The 15678-nt window shown below is 36.0% G+C and overlaps 1 protein-coding gene across 2 annotated transcripts in view; it reads right to left on the minus strand.

The window, feature by feature from the left end:
- Positions 1–15678, minus strand: part of ABCA8 (ATP binding cassette subfamily A member 8) — an 82903-nt gene that overhangs the window by 56144 nt on the left and 11081 nt on the right. The window contains exons 2-10 of one of the 2 annotated variants that reach the window (XM_066235682.1): positions 15229–15329; positions 14346–14550; positions 12407–12577; positions 7701–7813; positions 6883–7109; positions 5138–5279; positions 4232–4417; positions 2502–2649; positions 36–204 (exon numbers count right to left, since the gene is read on the minus strand). In XM_066235682.1, the coding sequence (XP_066091779.1) occupies positions 36–204; positions 2502–2649; positions 4232–4417; positions 5138–5279; positions 6883–7109; positions 7701–7813; positions 12407–12577; positions 14346–14550; positions 15229–15324 (1457 nt within the window). In that variant the 5' untranslated portion in view covers positions 15325–15329. The remainder of the gene's footprint in view (positions 1–35; positions 205–2501; positions 2650–4231; positions 4418–5137; positions 5280–6882; positions 7110–7700; positions 7814–12406; positions 12578–14345; positions 14551–15228; positions 15330–15678) is intronic. The other variant, XM_066235683.1, reaches the window with a different exon arrangement.

The raw sequence follows: 15678 nt of genomic DNA on the forward strand, positions 1-15678 counted from the left end.
TGATGGACGTAGCATACCACATTCATCCTTGTTACCTGATGGCTTCTTTCCCATGGAATTCTGGAGACACTGGTTCAAAAGAGTCGGTAGATGAAATATTGAAATCTGTTTTATCTTCAAGGGCCACAGAATCAGCATTCTGTTGTCGTGACCAAAAGGAGGGCTTCAAAAAAAACAAGGGTGAATATTGACGTCCATCTTCACCTAATAGCCAAGAGACAAATGCTAGGTCAGTCATCATGGTAAGGGCAAGAATCACCCCAATGCAAGATTGCAATGCAAACTTTTGCTAATAAAACTGAACACATGGTTGACACAAGGAAATACATGCTTTACTATGTGAAAGCTTCATAAGGAAAAAATCACTAAGATGCCTCTCTGTTATAATAATTATTCCTTTAGGAAGAACTGAAGCAGTGACTTTAAAAAGTTTTCCAGATATATGGAAAAGATTTATATAGGTGGATGGGGATCCTCAAAGCCCTGAGCGAGATCTTCTGAGCATGGCTTTTAAGATACCAAGAGGCAGAAAAAGCCCAATAGAGATCAGGGGAACTACCAGCTTTTAGGATACACCCTTAAAGGCTCCAACGCCCCAAAGGGGAGGCCCATAGGATGCCATCTGGATCCTGCTTCAATAGTGGAAAGGAAGGTCATTGAGCTAAAGCCTGCCAGGCTTACATGCCTCTGCTGTGAGGAAACAGGGACACTGGAAGGTAGGCTTCCCCCTCGCTCCTCTAAGGGAGGGTTCAGTCTCTTCCAGCCCTGCTCTAGCCACCTATGACCTAACATTGCCCAGAATGCTGGGGTTTGCCACTGAAGGGTGAAGGCGTCCAGGTCCATCGGCCCCATCTAAGACACTGTGGACGAGCCTAGGGTATTTCTCCCAAGAAGCAGGTTAACTGATCTCATTTGCACAAGGGCCACTTAACTATGTTTTGCCTGAATAGTCAGATTTTTTATTTTTCCCTCAAAGATCTCTGTTGTAGGTGTTGATAGTCCTATTTTCTGCTGCTTTGATTAATATAGAGTATTTCCTTTATCCCTCCTACCTCAATGCCCCACTCATATTTCAGGCTGGGACCTATTCCTAATTTAGAGCTCTCTTTCCCACTTTTGCCAATTTCTATTATAAATCTACCTTTGCCACCCAGCTTAGTGTATCCCAAGGTTCTCTTTACCAAGCCACAGTCGCAGAGCTCCAGGGTAAAGCAACCTGGTCTCATCTCTCCAGGCAGAGGAGAACAGAAGCTCCATCTCTACACAAGGTGCAGATGGCTTTTCCAGTCTACCTGAATCATTACCAGCTAGAAGCAGCGGTCATTGGGACTTGGACGTGAGCTGCAAAGTATAGAATTGTGACAACAATTCCAGTGCCATGCAGAATTTTCCTGGATGTGGACTTTTTCCAGACTCCTGCTCCTTGTGACAGCTCCTAACAGACTGAACTGGGGTTGGGTTACATTTTTCAGTGATTTGGCATGGTGTTGGGGCCAATTTGGACTTGGTGAACATGTTAAGGACACTATTCTTTTATGGATTCTTGCTGTATTGGCCAAGAGTTTGATTAAAGGCTTTAATCACTGTAAAAAAAAATAGAAGGCTGGATAAAGAAGATGTGGCACATATACACCATGGTATACTATTCAGCTATAAGAAATGATGACATTGGATCACTTACAACAAAATGGTGGGATCTTGATAACATTATAGGAAGTGAAATAAGTAAATTAGAAAAAAAGAAGAACTGCAGGATTCCATACATTGCTGGGATATAAAAACGAGACTAAGAGACATGAACAAGAGTGTGGTGGTTATGGGTGGCGGGGGGAGGAAAGGAAGGGGAGGGGGAGGGGCACGAAGAAAACTAGATAGAAGGTGTTGGAGGACAATCTGACTTTGGGTGATGGGTATGCAACAGAATTGAATGACAAGATAACCTGGACATGTTTTCTTTGAATATATGTACCCTGATTTATTGATGTCACCCCATTAAAATTAATAAAAATTTATTCATAAAAAAATTTGGAGGAACTTAAATAAATGTTAAGATCCATTTAATCTCAAGAAAGCCATATATTGTAATACAAATGCAAGATATGTCAGGCATGATGAATTTTATCTAGGAGTCCAGGTGTCATATTGGCAAAGGAGGAAGAAATTGAGAAGTTACTATTGGATATAAAAAACAAATATTCTTAGAGAAAACAATAAAATTTGGCAAAAAAATATGACAAATTTTAAAAAGGTAGAGAATGGGCCAAAAAATTTATTGCAATTTCTTTTTTTTTACATTTATTTCCTGATTTTAGAGACAGAAGTTGGGAGAGAGAGAGAAACATTAATTTGTTGTTCCACTGATTTATGCATTTATTGGTTGATTCTTGTATGCATCCTGACCTAGGATTGAACCCACAACCTTGGCATATCAGGACAACACTTTAATTGACTGAGATATCCAGGCAGGACTAATGTTTTATTTTAGTCCTATCAGTACTCACTTGGCAAAATTTTTTCAAAATAAATCATCAATGCCAGATAGAGGAAAATATCAAAAGCCAACATAAAATGTGTTCCTATTATTTGACTTGAGTAGTTCTTTGGATCAGGAAATGCATTAGAATTCATATCATAGTCCACACGTAAAAGCTGAAAATGAAAAAGAAGTTAATTAAAGAAAATTAGGTTTACAATAAATTTTATATAGGTTTAGCATTAAACTAAAATACTGTATTTCCCCATGTATAAGATATTCCCATGTATAAGATGCACCTTAAATTGGGGCCCAAAATTGGAAAAAAATGTATTACATAAAGTTATTAAACTCAAATTTTATTCATCATAAGATTCATACAACTCCTCATTAATGTCAGAACTCCCATCCATTAGCTTGTCTTTGTCTGTGTCTGATGATGAATCATTGTCTTCAACAATGAGTGCAAAAACAAGTGCAAGAAGCGAGAAATGCAAATAAAAACATCTACAACCACTGTATAAAACGCACCCTGTATTTAGACATCAAATGTTTCAAAAATAGATGTGTCTTATACATGGGGAAATACGGTAGTTACTCTTTGCCTCATACTGGAATACAAAGTTGAATAAGACTGCCTGCTTTACAATTCTCAAATCTATTGGAAAAATGTGCATGTGACCAACTATAATGCAATTTACTAACTGCAATGATTTAAAATACATTCCAAATGAAATGGGAGCACTAAGAGGAAGTGGGGAAGTGTGCAAAAAGATGATATTTGAGCTCAGCCTTAGCTAAGTTCTTACCAAATGGAACATGGGAAAAAGGAGTGGTGGTCCCTGAATATAGCTCCTGAGAGAGAATTTATGCTCTTGGAGAGATCACTGGTGCATTTAAGAAGAATGAGAGGCAAAAGTGAGCTGGTCTATACTGTTCAAGCTAATGAGTACTTTGTAATTAACGTTCCTTCAATAATGGATATGTAATGATTGACATTACCATTTCATAGGCAGGAAGGCAAAGTAAGTTCAATGTGAGAATCAGATAAAGAGAAACGACATTTTATGAACAGAAATGTAATTTACTATTCAATGCATTTTTAAGGTGCTTCTAATTTTGAATTTTCATTTCTCTTACTTTATGGTTTTTACAATCATACATGCTGTTAAATTAGTAAATCAAACTATGTCCTGGAAGAGTTATTTAGTATTAGATTTGTAACATCATGTTCATATTAATTAGTAGCCAGAAAAACCCCATTGTAAATAATTACATGTTGGCCTTCAATTTTTTCACTCACCTTTGACTTATTTTGAGGGGCTAAATACTTCCATAGCTTTTAAAATCTCACAATATTTTTACTAGGGTTCTATTCCTTACTATGTTGACCATAGAAATGACAACAGATAATTAAATTTTATATGGAGAAAAACATAGGGTAAATATATAGCAAAACAATAGTTTATTTTTTATTTAAATATAATTTATATTATTTAATAGTCTCACATTCTGAGATTTGAATTACTCTTATTCCTCCATGCTTAGAACATTAGAATTGTTGTGTTTAAGTAATTATTCTCTCAAATTCACCAGGATGTTATTTGTAGACATTTATCTATAATTGCATAGCAAAAGCACCAAAATTTACAATATATGTTGGTATTGTATTTTAATAAAGGAAATAATGTAATATAAAAAAATTCCAGAGAGAATAGGTCTGAAACATCATTCATAAGCAGTTAGATGGTTTCTCACCTGGGCCATTCCAAGCGTGAAGGCAAAGGGGCTAAGGAAACCTAATATCCATTCCAGGGACACAGGAAGGTGCCTGTACAATACCGTGTATCCTAGACTTCCCCAAAAGACAGTGAGAAGGAATACGACCAGGCCAGTGAGAAAAGATTTCTTTATCAGGACGCTCATTAGAAAAGCCAAAGCTATCTAAAATGAGAGAAGATGCAATTTATTTATGTTTCTCCATAAGTGATTCCTAACATAATAAAATAAAAAATTGAATATACAAAATTAGTTATATTATTAGTCTATGTATAAAATAGAAACAATATTCTGAAATTTGCATTACAAATTGCATTATAAAACATTCTAGCTCAAATACCAATCTACAGAGTTCCTGTTTTCTTTTAGCAAGAGAGAGAGAAAGATGGAGAGAAAAGCAGAGATAGAGATAGAGATAGAGAGAGATACAGGTAGACAGACAAGAAAGGAGAGAGATGAGAAGCATCAACTTGAAGTTGTGGCACTTCAGCTGATCGATTGCTTTCTCATATGTGTCTTGACAGGGAGCACTAGCTGAGTCAAGGATACCTTACTGAAGCCAGTGACCTTGGGTTTCAAGCCATTGACCATTGGGATCAAGCCAGCACCCATGGGGTTATGTCTATGATCCCATGCTCAATGGGCTACCCCATGCTTAATCTGGTGAGCTTGAGCTCTAATAGGGTTCTTGCAGTTTTGAAATTGGGTCCACAACAACTCAGGTTGATGCTCTATCTACTGTGCCACTACCTGGTCAGGATCTACAGACTTTCTAATGAAAACAGAGTAGTCAGAGAAGAAATGGTATATACAGAAAAACAATCTACTTGAAAACGATCATTAGGGTAACAGTGAGATGGAAAAAAAATTAATTCACCTACTCACCAAAGACAATCCATACAGGAGAAAGAGGGTGAAGACCACCACAAAACTAGTTCGAATTACAAACTGGAGAATGATTACAACAAGTGTCAAGAGAAGGGCAGCAATGAAGATGAAACCAGCATAGAGCAAGCCCCAGGAGAGCCTAATGTGGAAATAAAATATTATCTTAGCATTTCATGTTCAATGGGAAAGACCTGACTGTGGATTCTGATGTCACTGATTCAGTTATTTCAATCACACATTCATTCATTCAGCTGATATTTATGCAGTGTTTAGAATATGTAAATAATAGGAAAATATTTTAAAATAAATTTTTAAGAAATTAAGAATATTCTCTTTCCTAAAAGTAATTATAGAAATACACACACATGAGAAAAGGAAAAAATAGGCTTCTAGTCTAATAGCCTTTGGTTGTACATTTTCTCTGCTTCAATCTTACTCTGTGACCTCAAAGGCACTCTGTAACCCCTCTAAGTCCTCTTATTGCTCTGGATGTTCGGAATAACACTACAGTGAAAATGCAGAGGTTCTGTCTGTGTAGGGCCCTGTCCTATTATGTGATAACCTCTCATTGAAAATGTGATCCTTTCTCTTCTGTGGGGATGAGGACATTTCATGATTTTCCTTGGATTAAAAATTTCTTTCTTTGTGTAATTCTGCCACTTTTCTCTTTTTCCAATATCTGTTCCCTCGTTCTCTGGGTGTGTCCACCACAGAGTCTACTTACTTATCTATGAGTATATTCATTTTTTGTTAAACTATTCAAAAAGTTTACTCCCCTTTATTAAATTCATTTACCTTGGTTTCTAATATTATTTGAAGAGTGTGATGAAATAATATTAAAAACAAAAACAAAACAGCAGTTGAACCAATTGAATCATGGTTGACACACATAGCCATGACTCTGAACTAGAGAATGCTTTACACACTCAGGGAATATTATATCACTTTATTCTCACAATAGCTCAATGCAGAAATACCATTATGTTCCCCATTTAACAGACAAAGCACCGAATGAACATGGATGTTAAGCAACTAACTACATTTCAAGTTCAGGCATTCTGGCTCTAGGGTCTTTAGATTTCTGTTTTGCTGTACACCCCTTTACTATTATTTCTGTAAAGAGGTTGATATTGAGTTATAGCATTTTCTTCTAGACTCCAAATTTGTTTCCACATGCACATTTCACTTGGCTTACAAGCTTCTCTGTTATTTTACCTTCTCCTCACTATAAACATCACCTGTAGGTCCTTTCAGTCCATTCCTCACCAGTTCTCACACTGGACCTGTCCATACCTGAAACCACTCAACCTCTGACTTTTTAAGTCAAATTAACCTGACCTGTATTTACCAACCTATTCTACCAATTTGCTCCTTCAAGTATACCCACCATCCCTGGTCTCCAAACGAGCCTCTGATCCTTGACCTCATTTTCCCCTTTCAGTCTCATCCTGCCTTAAATTCCCTTTTGGGCCCAGACACCAAAGTCTGTCATTCCTACCACACTCTTCTCTGTGGATTCAGTGGCCATCCCCATTATCCCTGCTTTAAATCACCCAGAAATCCCAATCCTGTGTTCTTGCTTCAGTCAGAGATGTCTAATAACCCCCAGCCATAGCCTGGCAAGCATGAGTCTAAGGACAACTTATTCCATTCATAGGAAGAGGGTGTGAATCAGGATGTTTTGAGGAAGTTTACTTTCCATGAATTCCTACCTGAATTTACTTGTGCCGCACTTTACTCACCAGAATGCTGAATTCCGAAGACCCATCATCATCATCAAGCCCTTCATCCTCTTCCTCTCTCTTGTGACATTGAGAGAGGCATAGTAAATGAATGAGGAAAAGGAGATAATGAGGCAGAAAATGAATAAATCAGTGTAAACCCCATCTTGACTGACGTAGGGATGGATCTTCATAGTTTTTCCAGTAACTGCCATCAGTTCTTCCATCACTGAGTGGTTTGTTGTGATCTGAAGAAAGACAGTGATACCCATATTTGCATATTCATGAGTGATCTCTTTGCCCTACACCTCAGGGCCTGTGTAGACCTGATCTAGGCCACTTTTCACTTCTGTGATCTGCCACTGGTCCCGGGGAGACTCGGTTACAGGATTGCTGCTCTTCACACACTTCCCAAAATTTTCTGTGTGTCTTATTACCTCCTTGACTAATAGTCCCTTGAAATGTATATATGACATTATATTCTAGCGAAACACCTTGCCTCATGCTTCAGTTTTAAGTGTCATTCCAATCAGTTCTATGGCATTCAAAGCTGACAAGCTTTGGCTTATTTACCTCTAAGGATTTTATTATACCTTCGTGATATGTCTCCTCTTCTCATAATTTTATTGTATGCCTGGCTTCCTGACAAGATTTTTTTCTTCGAGGAGACAATTTCTCTCCTATTTATATATAAACTACTCGTGGCGCATTGCAATTTAAGAAAATTTTGTTGTAAATAAATGGGTCAGTAAATGAAAGAACAAGGCTTTATTTTCTTGTATGGAACTTTTGATGCCTCTAATACCATTACTAGTCTTTATTGGACATTCTGTACTCACTTCTATAATTGCAGCATTAATGGCGGCTTGAAGAGACACAAAACCTTCCGTCCAGAATTCTGTTACATAGCACTGAAAACGTTCATATTCATATTCTGTTTCATAGCAATGAGCTTTAAAGTGGAAATAAAGCATAAGTATTATTATGCATTAGTTCAGTTCTGACTATAGGAAAACAGAAGACCTTACAATGGCCCAAATACAACTGTTCTTATTTTGACTCAGAGTCTGTTAAAACATAAATTATAGTAATGATTCCCAAAAGGAGAGGTCAGAGCACTCCTACAAAATCAAATTATAACAATCGCACTTAGTTTTCTCACATTCATTTCTCTGTGTCTTTACCAATCAAGGATTCTGTTGAGCTCCTATTTTAGGACTCTATATTGTGAAAACATTACCATTTTATGTTTTTCCAAAGTTAGCAGGGTTTTATATGGATTGTGAAACGCTACTAAAGGTTTTGCCTAACATTGGCTATAATGTTGGCCTAATGAGCGAATATATGTTTGGATGAGATGACCACCATGTTTACATTGTGTCAGAACATCTTTTGAAGAAAAACAAATATGCTAATAAAAAAAAGGCCTACAGGTCATTGAGTATTAAACTGCATTAAAGAGATATCATTTAACATGACAAATTAAAATTGTATTGAGGCAGTAAATGTATGTCTCATTAAATTTTAAATATTAAGAAAATTATTTTGAAATCACTTACATATGCAAATGATATGACAGTATAATAAACACATATATACATATGATAAAATTATACACATAAATGCACCATTGTAAACACTGCCAGAACCCCATCCATGTACTGTCTATGATTTTATGCTTTTCTAGTCCGAGGCCCCTACCTAGCTATTTTCTTGAACTTTGTGTTTATATAGAGATGCCTTAAACTTTTACTATGTGTAACTAAACTACATATATAACTTTAAATTTTTAAAGTTTTATTTAAATCTGATAATTCATTATATTCATTATGCCTCACTTTGCTTCTATTGTTCTATACTATGGTTTTGATAATTATATAAATGGCTCATGATCCTTCTTATGATGTATAGAATGCTATTACAGAAATTTAATTCATTCTATTTATCCATGCTCAAATTTGGTTAGGTCCTGTTTTTCTTTTAACTATTGCCAAAAGCAACAATAACAACAACAACAACAACAACAAAAAGTTGCTGCTATGAAAATACTGATCTACGCCTTCTTGTGAATATGGTTGTATCAGTTAGATAGTCTACCATATGTTACAGTAACAAACAAGCCCCAAATCTTTAAAGGCTTATCACAGACAAGGTCTATTTCTCACTCAGGCTACAAATTCAGCATAGATCTTAAGAGGAGGGCCTGGGGGTCCTCTATTTCACATCAAACTAAGGATCCTAAGATGATGGTGTTTCCTCCAATTAGTAGCTGGCACTACCACTTAGGCGTGACAACCTAGCTTGCAGAAGCAGGTGAGGAAATGTTCTAGAGAATTCCCATCTGCTCTTCAATGTCTTGAGTCCAGGCATCTGGTTGTACTTACACAACTTAATTATTTCCTGCCCTCAGGAAGGAGAACAGAACAGGCTGCACGTCTTAAGCACAGGCGGGACCCTGTCACTAGTAGGATTCCTGTGACACTGGGTCATGGCTTAGCCACTTCCTCAAATTAAAAGTTAGATTTCTCAATTCTTGTGAAATTTAAAACATTTTGTGATGTTGGCTTCTCTTTGTTACATATCCTGGTCAACATTCTGCATTGTTCTATTTACTGTCCAGTAAATGTGACACCACATGTGATTTCAAAATGCATTTCCCTGATTGCTAAGACTGGGGAGCGCCTCTCCGTGTGCTCTTTCCTGCTGGGTGTTTCTCCTCTGATAAAATGCTTACTATATATTTTCATGACTCTCCGCCTTCTACACTTTTACTTATTTACTCAGAGGAAATCTTTATGTATTTTGGAGATAAACTTTTTGTTGGTTTTATTTGTTGTTAACATCTCATCCCAAGACTTACCTTTACTTTTCACTAACTCTATGGTATCTTGTGATAAAGAGAATTCCTTCATTTGGGTCTAGTTTGATTTACCTATCTTTTCTTTTGTAGACTACTTTTTTTATTCTGTTTAAGAAAATATTTTCTATTCCATATTTACAAATATATTGCACTACATTGACTTCTTAAAAGCTTGTTTTTTTCATTTAATTCTTCACCTCTATTGGTTGTTCATGTGAGGTCATTTCACTTTGTTCTTTATGGAAGGAGACTTTTTCTAGCATTGCTCTGCCATGTCTTCTCAGTCATATGTTAGTTTTCATATTTATGTGAAGGATTTCTGAGGGTCTCTCTTCTCTAATTTACCTATCTATCTGTTACTATAGTAATAGCACATGGTCTAATTATTTATAACTTCATGCTTTTTAATGAGCATCTTGCCTATTCTGTGCTCCCTTTAGAAGTGTATTTTAGAATAAATGAACCAATTTAAATGAAAAACTCTATTATAATTTTGATTGGAAGTACAATACGTTTCTAAGGAAATCTGGGTAGAATTCACATCTGTAGGAGGTAGAATTCTAAAATTAACTTTTTGCCCTTGTATAATACCCTATCCTTTGTGTGGGGTGAAACCTATGAGTCTAAGGATATATCAGCCCCATGATTATATTATAAGGCACAATTGACCTTGGTCAGGGAGTTTGTCCAAGTGGTTAATTTAGTCACATAAGACTTTTAAATGTGTTTGCTCTACCTGGGTAAGTCAGGAAGATTTGAAGGAAGAAATATTCACTCTTGCCATTGTTGGCTTTGAAGATGGAGTGGTTCACATGCAATACCAGACTGTGCTCTCTAATTACTAAGAGGGACCTGCCCCTGAGAGTCAGGAAAGCCATGAGAAACCTATTCCCAGGCTGCAAGATACTGAATTCTGTCAACATCATAAATAAGCTTTGAAATGGCTCCTTCCTAAGAGCCCCACGAAAAGAACTCAACCTGGTCAATACCTTTATTATAGCCTTTGAGAGCCTAAGCAGAGACCTGGTTAAGCTTGCTCATACATCTGACCTATGAGCTATGAACTACCTAATGAGTACTGTTAGTGATAATTTGTTATACAGCAGTAGAAAACTAATAAACTGCCCAAGTGATATGTGTTAAGAAATGTGATATATTCTTTCATTTATTTGGGCCTTTTTAAATGAAGTTTTATACTTTTCTCATAATAGTGTTTTTATGTTTCTTAGACTTTATTTTCTCCAAGGTAGTTTTTTAACACTTTCTGTTTCATGTGGTATCTTTTCTTCTTTTGTGTGTGTGGGTGTGTGTTTTGTTTTGTTTTTAAGTAAGAGTAGAGTAGATAGAGAGACTCCCACACGCACGCTGGCCAGAATCCACCCAGCAATCTGTCTGGGTTGCTCTGCCCATTTTGGGATAATGCTTACAACCAAGCTATTTTTATTGTCTGAGATAGAGGCTTGATGAAGCCATCCTCAGCATCAGGCCTGGCATGCTTGAACCAATTGAGCCTTGGCTGCAGGAGGAGAAGAGAGAGAAAGAGAGAGATAGAGAGAGAGAGAAAGGGTAATGAGAAGGGAGGAGAAGCAGATGGCTGCTTTTCCTATGTGCCTTGACCAAAAATCCAAGCTAGCACATCCACACACCGGGTCAATGCTCTGCCACTGAGCCAACTTGCCTCGGCCTTTCCTTTTATTTTTTATTCCTTAGTTTATTCTTTAACATTTTATGCATGCATACTTTATATTCTCAGTTTTATAATTCCACTGAAATGTGTAACCTGCTTTGTTGGTTCTCCTGACTCTTACTTATGGTGTCTTGACTTCTCATCTCAGACTGTACATTAATACTCAAAGATATTTGGCTTATGTCTAGGTTGTATTTTTCTATAGACTATTTATAAGCTATTCTGCTAGGCATCCTTTGGCCTACTCACCCCAGGATCACTTCATTTATTTTTGTTGTTGGGGTTTCTTAGAACAAGTAGTTGAGGTGGATAGAATCCAAACCTCCAGGGACAGTGTGCTGAGACCTACAAACTTTCCCAGGGGAATGTTCTTCTTGTCATCCAAAGCCCATGATAAGACCAACAAGTTTTCTTTTGTTTTTCATTTGCTAGAAGTAATTTTTTCTTGTCTATCCTTTTACTGAGTATGTAGCCTCTCAGGTTCCAAATTAATACAAGAATCTTTACTTTATGTAAACTCACTAGCTCTCATGTAGCTACTGAAACCTAAACCTCTGTGTTAGTAAGACTGGCAAAATCATATAGCATTAATCATAACGAGTCACTCTGAATTTGATTCCCTCCTCATTTGAGGACCTTGGAAGTTTCCTTTACTTTTACGTAAGCTTACTCAAACACTTAAAGGCAAGTTTGCTCTATTTTATCTAAAAAAACTTTATTTTCTTTTAACAGTAATATAATATACATACTATATGTATACTTGCATGTATATAAATACATATATTAATACATATTTATATGCATCTATAATACCATCATATAATATAGTATGTTAATATACCTCAAAATCAACGTACATTTTTGAAATGTGTTGATTGACCTGTGGACATTACCATAATAGAGAAAGATTTTTAAATTTACCGTATTAACATCTACTTCTACATATGGCTTACAACATCATGATAGAAAGTAGTGGAATTGTATCACTAGAAAGTTACCTGTATGGTGGTTGAGTTCTTTGTTTCTTGGAAGTGTATAACTCTTCAAAAATTTCAATTGATATGAGAACGTATTAGTAAAGATGACTTGTACTATTTCCTCAGGATAACTGACTGTTAAGTTTTTAATACTTTCTTCATCAGAAAGCCCTAAGACTTCTTTAACCGCCCCTACAAAAAGAGAATGTTATTGTCAGCAAATTATAAAAGACGCTAACTTCAGGCTTCATGTTCAATTCCTCTTACTAAAGTACTTTATGGAAATAAAATAAACCATTGATTTGGAGTAAGTCAGGCACAGTAAAGGTTGGGAGGAGAGACTTTCTAAAATTTTACACAGACGGTATAATCAGAAGGCATACATAAAAATTAGTTATTTTTATATGTTGAAATTATTGAACTGATTTCAATTATATATATGATACTATACAATACCAATTAAACTATTTACAGAAAAGTTAGCATTACAATAAATTTAAAATGGTAGTAATTTGTATATTTAAATCACTATTAGGTGATTTATATCAGGTGGAAATAACTGTATAACTTCATTATCCTTTATTACTCCTCAGAGTATGAATAACATGTTGGAAAATAGTGAAAACTCAAAACATATGTTGAGTGACTATGTCGATATCACTAAAATAATCCTTTAATGACATATAGCTGCTTTATTAAGACTGAAAAAATGAGAAGAAATGTAAGAAAAAGTATGGATTGGGGTGGGAATGTCAAAGGTGAAAGTGGAGGGAGCGGGCAGCACGTATTTTGATAGAATTAACTTTCCCCCCTGAAAACTATCCTTAAGTATGTTTGATTATGAGCAAGTCTCTTAACCTTTGTTACTCAATTTCCATATTTGTAAAATAAACTTACCACTGTTAGTACAGAATATTAATACATAGTACATATTAATACATATAAATATAATACAGAATGATACCATTATTATCACAGAATAGTATTCTAATTCTATAGAATAGTCTCTTAAAAATCAGGTGCATTGTAGTATTGAATGAATATTTATTATCATAATTGCAATTACCTTATTAGTAAAATAAAGATATTAGCACATTCATTGTGGAGAGAGTTCTATGTAAAGATCGTACACGTAGTAGTCATTTAATGAACATTTCTTATCACATTGCATGTGACTTTTAACAAAGATGTTGTTGAGAAGCACAAGTTCATGACATGGACCCTCAGGAGGACACTGTAAAGCTGGTGGAAGCAAATACATCTCAGGATAGACTGAAAGACTACACCTCAGTGGTAGTCAGATCAAGCGAAGATCTTGAATCAAAAGTGGGTTTACTGTTTGCATGCAGGATGCACAGTGCAGACATTCAGATGCACATGGAAATGATGGTGTGATGGGAAAGCCTGGGATGTTTTCATTTACCCACCTGGCTTGTGTGTGCTGAATGCAGAATTGAAGGAAAAGCTCGACATAATCTGGGAACTGTGATCATATAAACTCCAGATGGCAAAGGCCTGAATACAGATTACAGAGTGGGTAGATTTTTGAAGACTGAATTCAGATGAGGGGTCAGATTCCAAACACATTACTTGTTACTGAGGTTAGAGTGGAGTTATGGACAGAGGTTGACAAAAAGAAGAGATCTTCTATAACATCCAGTGACTGGCTGGAGGAAGAGTCACAGGTGCCCTTACAATAATACTGCATGTGAGCAGCAGATTTCTGTTTCGAAAGACAGTTAAGTGCTTATTTCTTGCTTGGAAAGAAGTACATCACAGTTTCAACTTAGATATTGAGTAATGGCCTCTTACATACAACAAAGGGAAACTATATCTACATTTCATATAATCAAGAAATTTTGACAATTGACACAGTTTATTAACTGAAATGCAAGCACTTCCTATCAAATGAACCAAATATTGACATCAGAAATTCCTCTTAGGTTGCTAGAAAACTCACCTTGCACAGAGAGGGCTGAGGCAACTTTATTCATTATCTGTTGGGTTGTATTGGTGAAAGGTGTGTATGCAATAGTAATTGTAGACAGGTTAAATGAATCTAACCGTGCCAGGTCCATGGAAGGTCGTGAAGAAAAATCATAAATTTCATGACGAGTACCGAACACGCAGAAAACAATTATTAGGAACAATAAGTTCAACCATTCCTACACAAAGCAAGAGACAAGAATAAAGAAAACGATGGTTTCAAATCAGTCATCCACAATCATTTGGTCATTGAGTTTGTTTTGTTCACCTCCCTAATTTCAAAATATCCCACATTATAAACCACTTAAAATATGGACAGTAAAATTTTCAGGAGTCTGTGTAATTTAGCTATCCATAAGAATTCAAATTTTTTGATCCACAGCAACAGTCTAAAGCACGCACTGTCATGAAAATATGAGAGGTGACAGTGGCACATTTCCAAATTATCTATTACTTTTAAAGATAATAATTTACTTTATAAAATAAAAAAGAAACATTCAAAAGAGAAAATACCAGATTTCTATTTCTGTGGGTTAATTTTATACGATATCTTCAGAATACAAGTATCTTACCCCAATATCTGGGTTTGGAAACGCTACCAAAAGGTGTTAACACTGACATTTAAGACAATTATCGGGCTTTCTATTTCTGACCAGCCTCAGTGCTTTTAGACCTCAAATTATGAGGCTGTGTTAATTGAAATATCCTGAGAAAAATTTGCAATTTCAGAAACAACTTCTTCTGTTGTGTACAGAAGGTGTTTATTTATTTATTTATTGGAAAAAAAGCAGTGATTCCTCCCAGAGAATGCCCATTTTTCTTCACATCTATGAAGAGACACAGATATTGAATCATACCATAAAGGTCTCCCTTTTCATTCTCCATTTTTTAAGAACGTTTTTGCATAATAAGGCCCAAGTTTGTTGACACAGACTTGTCTCTCTCTTATTCATTTTGCCTGTAAATATGAAAAGAGGTAAGAAGTTAAAGTGAATGGGAACATTGTAATGAGAAAAATTCTCCGCAAACACAAATGAGTAGCCTGATGACTCCAGTATTCCGAATGAGTGCTTAGCATCCCAGTGTTCCAAAGTTAGTGTTTCAATACTGGTACCTGCTTCCCTTTTCCTCCCACCTTTCACTCCATCATTTTGTTGTTGTTGTTACACACTGAGCCACTTATCAATGTATGGTGTCTCAGTTCCAAATTCTTTCTTTACAGCCTGCTCTAAGGAAATGTATCTGGACCTTATAGGTAATTTTTTTTTTTTTTTTTGGTCAGCTGGTGTAACAGAAAGCTTTGTCAG

The sequence above is a fragment of the Saccopteryx bilineata genome, chromosome 6, assembly GCF_036850765.1.
Source record: "Saccopteryx bilineata isolate mSacBil1 chromosome 6, mSacBil1_pri_phased_curated, whole genome shotgun sequence".
NCBI classification, from domain to species: domain Eukaryota; kingdom Metazoa; phylum Chordata; class Mammalia; order Chiroptera; family Emballonuridae; genus Saccopteryx; species Saccopteryx bilineata.